General features: G+C 42.2%; 1 protein-coding gene across 1 annotated transcript; it reads left to right on the top strand.

Moving 5' to 3' along the window:
- The first annotated feature begins 1,531 nt into the window (after positions 1–1,531).
- LOC113584942 (histamine N-methyltransferase-like) lies at positions 1,532–6,994 on the top strand. Its single transcript, XM_081713339.1, has 7 exons — positions 1,532–1,681; positions 2,239–2,379; positions 2,687–2,739; positions 2,830–2,937; positions 4,995–5,125; positions 5,283–5,376; positions 6,302–6,994. Exons 2-7 carry the CDS (start codon positions 2,243–2,245, stop codon positions 6,655–6,657), a joined length of 879 nt encoding a protein of 292 aa, XP_081569465.1. The 5' UTR covers positions 1,532–1,681; positions 2,239–2,242; the 3' UTR covers positions 6,658–6,994.
- The last annotated feature ends 165 nt before the right edge of the window (positions 6,995–7,159 follow it).

The following is a 7,159-nucleotide window of genomic DNA, read 5'->3' as shown; positions in this document are numbered from 1 at the left end:
AACCTGGAATAAAGGAGTGGGATCAGATTTTCTCTTCAAACAATTCTTGAGTCTGCATTTTTATTCTCTTAATGTATATTTATCATTAATGTATTAGGAATTATAACACCAGAATATGGAGGGATTTAGCAACCATGGTGTCATGACAAACCTGACAGGAGTAATATGCTGTCATTAGGCTACAGGAGGTTTTCTGCAACAGATTGTCACAGAGCCAGTGCAGTCTGGCTGACTGTGGGTTCATCAATTTTATGATCACATTTTGTATGATCTCAAATATGCACCTTAGGTCCTTGGGATGACTGATGTTTAAGGCACAGGAAAGACCCATAAGAAAGATAAACATATGGGCTACATAAGGGCCAACTTGCTCCTCCACAATCAACAACACATCTGTGATTTTGCCAGGAAGAAGGCTGGTAGAGTTTTCTTCTGTTACCAACACAACACCCAATGCACCTTTGGCAGTCTTGTCTTCATGAGTTAAGCAAAGAAGCAACAAAAATTAATATATTTGTACATATTGGCTCGTAGATCCACAGCTATCACTTAAATACTCCACTTCTAAATTCCTTCTTTTAACTGCATGCTTTTCTTCAATCCAGCCATCCTGTAATAGAAATACGTTTATTCTGACTCTTTCAGACTCTTTATATTTGGTATAAACATTAAGCTGTTGATCCCAAACACTGCACTTTACATTAACATTAACCTAACCCTGTGTCCTTTCCTTCACAATGATAGCTATACTGACAGTTATTACATATGAATTACATATTACCTAATAGATTCCATATTAATAGATTCCATACTGTTAAAAACGGCTTTGGCATGGAAGCAGTTTATTCATGAACTTTACATCATAGTTGCCTTTTTGTCTCTTTAAACTGAATTAACAAGTAAAATCCACGGTAAACCTATTAAAACTATGTATAACCTAACTTTTAAAATTCCATTAGCTAATAAGAACAGGTTTTCGCCACCCGTAATTGCGCGAGCTCCAGACATGCCCGTCATTGCGCGCTCGCTTTCACTTAACCGCACGTAAATAAAATAGATTCGCCGATTGCAAACTACAACAGCGTGACAACATGGTATTCGTTGCTCTGTGGCCATTTCAAGTGATAATAACAATGTCGAAATATTGTGACCTTAATGTTTATATGATTAGGAACAACAACAAAAAACGGGTATAGACAGTTTTATACTTTTGCCGAAACTGACTCGGCATTTGCAAGATCGATTTGTAAACTGTCTCTGCCCACTTGACCGTGCATGACTAACATGAGGTTGTGCATAGACTACAAGGATGCCCAACACCGACACCCCATTAACACAACGTCACTTTGGTAGCTGGCCGATATTTTTTTTTTTCCACAGTACTGCTAACTATCTTGCACGATAAACTTATTTTAAAAGTTACTCATTTTTAATAATGTTTTAACTTGTTCATGCCTAACAGTCGCGTTGTTCTCCAGCCGGTCCACCTTACCGTGGTAGGCATTTTTCTAAAAACGGGTCTATCTTGTAGGAAGGCTGCAGCCAAACCCTGTGTCAGGAATTTAAGACAGTTACCATCTCATGCTTTAGTATCAGCATAAACCTGTGACGCAGCTTTACTGGGTCTTTAAAGGTGCGCGTGGTAGCATTTGTTAGCACTCATCACTCACTAGAGGGAGAGGTAAGTCCTGCTGTTTTAAAAAAAAGAAGCCAAGCTGAATTTCACTATCGATCTGCAGGAAAATAATGTTTTTAATTGTCTTGTGGAAATCCGATCTCACAAAGTTAGGAATTAAATTGTATTTCACCCAGTCCCTCGTGGTGGCTGCTAGTTGTGGAAGAATGTAGTTAAACTCTGCTGTAAACCTTAAAGACTTAACGAAAGAAATGTAAAAACATAAATCGTGTGCAGAGTGGGTTTGAATAGAGCTGTATGGATGTGTGGATAGATATAATTTAGATTTAATTTTCTTTTAATTTTTTTTGTGGAGACTCCACAAGGAAGCCGCGAGCACACGTTCAAAAATGGCGATCTACAGCAAGCATAAAAGAATTACCCATTTTTTCCTGAACGTAACGTTACTGTTTCCAAAACACTTCATGGGTGACGCTCACGCCGGTTTTACCTGCCTGCTTGTAATCGCGCGTCACTCGCTGTTCGTTTCGTGTTAGATCCCAGGCGATGCGTAAGAACGTTTTTGATAGATTGATTTGCTGATTTGATGTTTTTGGTTTTAGAAAGATGGCAGCTACTTTGGCCAGCCTGTTGGACAATGATTCCGAATACAAGAAAGCCTTCCAGGTTTTCTTGGAGAGCTCCACAGAACACAAGAGCGTGAAGGCTTTCCTTAATGGTCCTCTCCCTGCCATACTGGCCAGGTACGCGCTTTTGTGTGACTGTGTATACGCAGATACTTAGGTTCTGTCGTTAAATCTTAATGTTTACAAACTATTAACCCACTGGAGTAGCAAGTGGAATTTTATTTATTGTTAAATTAATCTTAAACGTCTCTCTCTCTCTCTTTCTCTCTCTCTCTCTCTCTCTCTCTCTCTCTCTCTCTCTCTCTCTCTCTCTCTCTCTCTCTCTCTCTCTCTCTCTCTCTCTCTCTCTCTCTCTCTCTCTCTCTCTCTCTCTCTCTCTCTCTCTCTCTCTCTCTCTCTCTCTCTCTCTCTCTCTCTCTCTCAGTATCGGAGAAGGGAAAACTACTTTCAATATGATGGGAGTGGGAAGTGGTACAGGTACAACTCTTCATACCTGCATTATAACAGCCCTTATACCTGTGTTATGCACATTCTGATGGTACGTAACACACCTCATATCATTTCCAGGTGAGCTCGACTTGGAGATCCTTCGCCAGCTCCAGTTACAGCACCCAGGAGCAAAAGTGGATAATGAGGTGGTGGAACCCAGCAGTGATATGCTTGACAAATATAAAGGTACAGACTTACACACTGGATCATTTTTTGTTTATCTGCCAACTGTTCTTACACCTGCCAGAAGAATTTAACATTCATTTCACCAAACAGGCCACTTCAATTTTCCTATTTTATATTACACAGTAAAACCTTTAACATAAGTGTGCAGTATAGCAAGTATCCCTATTAGTAAAACGTTCAATAAAGACAATTAGTAACAGTAGTGAAAGGAGACTCTTAAGCCTTGGTCCGCGGACCTCCCTTCCCTCATCTGAAAAAATCCTAGCACCCTATGTTACAGTGTCTTATCCTAAGCCCTAGCACCCTAGCTTACGATGTCCTCTCCTAAGCCCTAGCACCCTAGCTTACGATGTCCTCTCCTAAGCCCTAGCACCCTAGCTTACAATGTCCTCTCCTAAGCCCTAGCACCCTAGCTTACGATGTCCTCTTCTAAACCCTAGCACCCTATGTTAGTGTCTTATCCTAAGCCCTAGCACCCTAGCTTACGATGTCCTCTTCTAAACCCTAGCACCCTAGCTTACGATGTCCTCTTCTAAACCCTAGCACCCTAGCTTACGATGTCCTCTTCTAAACCCTAGCACCCTATGTTAGTGTCTTATCCTAAGCCCTAGCACCCTAGCTTACGATGTCCTCTTCTAAACCCTAGCTTACGATGTCCTCTTCTAAACCCTAGCACCCTATGTTACAGTGTCTTATCCTAAACCCTAGCACCCTAGCTTACGATGTCCTCTTCTAAACCCTAGCACCCTAGCTTACGATGTCCTCTTCTAAACCCTAGCACCCTGTTACAGTGTCTTATCCTAAGCCCTAGCACCCTAGCTTACGATGTCCTCTTCTAAACCCTAGCACCCTAGCTTACGATGTCCTCTCCTAAACCCTAGCACCCTAGCTTACGATGTCCTCTTCTAAACCCTAGCACCCTAGCTTACGATGTCCTCTCCTAAGCCCTAGCACCCTAGCTTACAATGTCCTCTTCTAAACCCTAGCACCCTAGCTTACGATGTCCTCTCCTAAACCCTAGCACCCTAGCTTACGATGTCCTCTCCTAAGCCCTAGCACCCTAGCTTATGGTGTCCTCTCCTAAGCCCTAGCACCCTAGCTTACGATGTCCTCTCCTAAACCCTAGCACCCTAGCTTACGATGTCCTCTCCTAAACCCTAGCACCCTAGCTTACGATGTCCTCTTCTAAACCCTAGCACCCTAGCTTACGATGTCCTCTCCTAAACCCTAGCACCCTAGCTTACGATGTCCTCTTCTAAACCCTAGCACCCTAGTTTACCGTGTCCTCTCCTAAACCCTAGCACCTTAGCTTATGGTGTCCTCTCCTAAACCCTAGCACCGTAGTTTATGGTGTCCTCTCCCAAACCCTAGCACGTTATCTTATGGTGTCCTAAAGCCTAGCACCCTATCTGACCATGTCCTCTCCTAAACCCTAACACCTTAGCTTATGGTGTCCTCTCTTAAACCCTAGCACCTTTTCTTACCATGTCCTCTCCTAAACCCTAGCACCCTATCTTAATGCGTCCTCTCCTAAACACTATCTTACCCCGTCCTGTACTAAACCCTAGCACCCTAGCTTACCTCGTCCTCTCCTGAACCCTAACATGCCACGTTCTCTTCTAAACCCTGTCTTAGCGCGTCCTCTCCTAAACCCTATCTTACCCCATCCTCTCCTAAACCCTAGCACCTTATCTTACTATGTCCTTATCTTACCATGTGGCTTTGGTCTTAACATACCAGGTTACATTTTGGTCTTAACATACCAGGCAGTGCATTCTGATAGACCAAAACATATCTCTGAGTTATTAGTGCCTTACCCTAATGATAGGACACAGTTCTCCAGCCGAGTGCTCGGGGTAACTTTAACCCTAACCATAATTAGTTTCTTGTTGAATTACTATGGCCCAATGCTCAATGTTTCAGTGTGTGACAGTAAGTGAGAGTAACAAGTAACACTGAAAACCAGTTTGGTACTAAGGTCATAGCAACAGTACATCAATGGACTTTAGGGACACTGTTTACAAACTCTTGTAGTAAGACATTTTCTCCTTGTTTAGACTTAGTGTTGAAGACACCAGACCTTGATCACGTTACCTTCACATGGAATAACATGAAAACGTCTGAGTTGGAGAAGGACTGGAATGAGAGGAACCCTGAGAAGAAGCTGGATTTCATCCACATGATACAGGTTCTTAGATCAACTGTGGAGTAATGCTCCCTGTGGTTTTCAAATGGCCACTGTTCAGTAATGTTTGGTGTAATGTTAATCTATCTACATTAGACCAGCTGAGATGACTGGTTCTACCAGAGAGCACCAGCTCTGCCTCATTCACCCTGTTCCACAGATGTTGTACTATTTGGAGGATCCAGGGGCTGCAGTTTTGTTCTTCCGAAGTTTACTGCAGAAGAATGGCAAACTCCTCATCGTTCTGGTCGCAGGTGAATGAATCAGTTAACCATTATGAAATTAATCAAAGGTGAATTCATCATATTTAAGTTTTGACACCTATAGCTTTATTAGGGAGTTACAGGCAATAACTGACAAATTAACACTGGGTATTGTTACTATAAACAACCAACTGTCACTCAACGCATTGTTATGGTTAAACATACATTTGTTTGTGAGGCTGAGTAATGTACCTAATTTGATCCTAATGTAAAATTTAGGTTTGTTTCACCACTTGCTGTTTTACATATCCTAACCAGCGGGTGTTGCTGAGGTGAAGGTTATTCTAGTGAGTGCCAAAAATAGATCACATAATTTTTTAAGTATCTTCTTGCAGTATGTCTGTGTATCCTCAACCTTTTAATGAGTTTATGCCGGATGGTCCTGGGTGACCACATGGTGTCAGCTGCAATTTGCACTTAATGGGTCATTCACACTCTCTCTTTCATCACAGTGCTTGCTTTGATAACATTGTTGAACCCAGCTCTGCCAAGTTTATGATCTGTGGTGCCACACCCTGGTTAGTCAGTCAGAAAAAAAGATCTATTTTTAAAGGCTATTGCATTAGAAAAAATAGGGCAAAACGTTTTGGTCCTGTGCAGCCATGCCCTCTAAGCTGTCATTGCCATGATATAAGTTTGTGTGATCCATACTCTTGCTTGCACTGGGAGGGGGGCACTACCCCCAGACAGGGTTAACTGGTAGAGTAGCGTCCAGCTCACCTGCAGTCCTGGGAACACATCAGCCTACCCTCATTAATACTGCTTGGATATTAATCAGAGCAGAGAAATCCTGAGACCATGGCAGTGTGTCCAGAGCACTGGAGCTGGGAACGTCTGTGCCTTCTATACCAGCCATCATAGAAGTAGCATGAGCAGGCATGATAATTATTTCTCTACCGTACTGGACCTCCTGCAGGAGACAGTGGCTTCATAAACCTGTGGGATGCCTATGGGACCCATTTTGGCAAATGCCATCTTAACCAGGGGATTTCAGTGGAGGACATGAAGAGATTCCTAGATGCCAGAGGGATTACCTACCAGAAGTACAAGATACCAGCCTATGTGGACATCACCAGGTGTTTCACACCAGGGGATGAGAAAGGCCAGCGTCTACTGGACCTCCTGACTGAAGTGAGGGAATTCAGTAAGGTCGCCTGCCCAGAACTGAAGGCAGGCGTAATGGCCAAGCTCAGGGGCGCAAACTGTAGCCAGGAGGTGGAGGGCAAAATCTTATTTAATTCCAGCATGGAGGCCTTAGTGCTTGACGCATAGCGCCAAAACATAGATATACTAAGCAGATACACTTAAAGGTGCACCAACAAAAATGCAGTCGTGTTTTTGTTTGTTTTTTAGTCAGCAACCATCATATTTTTATCTCCTGCAAGTTTAAAAATATGGGTTGGGGTTCATAATAAGGAGTTTCACATGGTAAAGCTGACGTTGAAAGCAAAAGCACATGCTTATTCAGAAAAAAAGAAAACTGCATCCATCATTTTATCCATCAGTTTAACATTTCTGGAAGTAAACACCCTTCTCTTAGTGATATCCGATGTTATAGCTCCATCGCCAATGATGTCATAACATGAATAAAAATCACTTTTCTATTTCACTTTTTGTGTATTCTCTTTATAAAACAGTCAATAAAATCAAATATATGAACTATTTTAAATATGCTATAAAACTAGAATCAGGATTAAAAAAAAAGTTTTATTTGCCAGGTATGTTACTCATATGAGCAATTAGCCCCGGTGTGTGCACACGCAACACATTAAAC

The sequence above is a fragment of the Electrophorus electricus genome, chromosome 4, assembly GCF_041902795.1.
Source record: "Electrophorus electricus isolate QZ-2024a chromosome 4, ASM4190279v1, whole genome shotgun sequence".
In the NCBI taxonomy this organism is placed as follows: domain Eukaryota; kingdom Metazoa; phylum Chordata; class Actinopteri; order Gymnotiformes; family Gymnotidae; genus Electrophorus; species Electrophorus electricus.
This window is presented reverse-complemented; position numbering and strand designations above follow the sequence as displayed.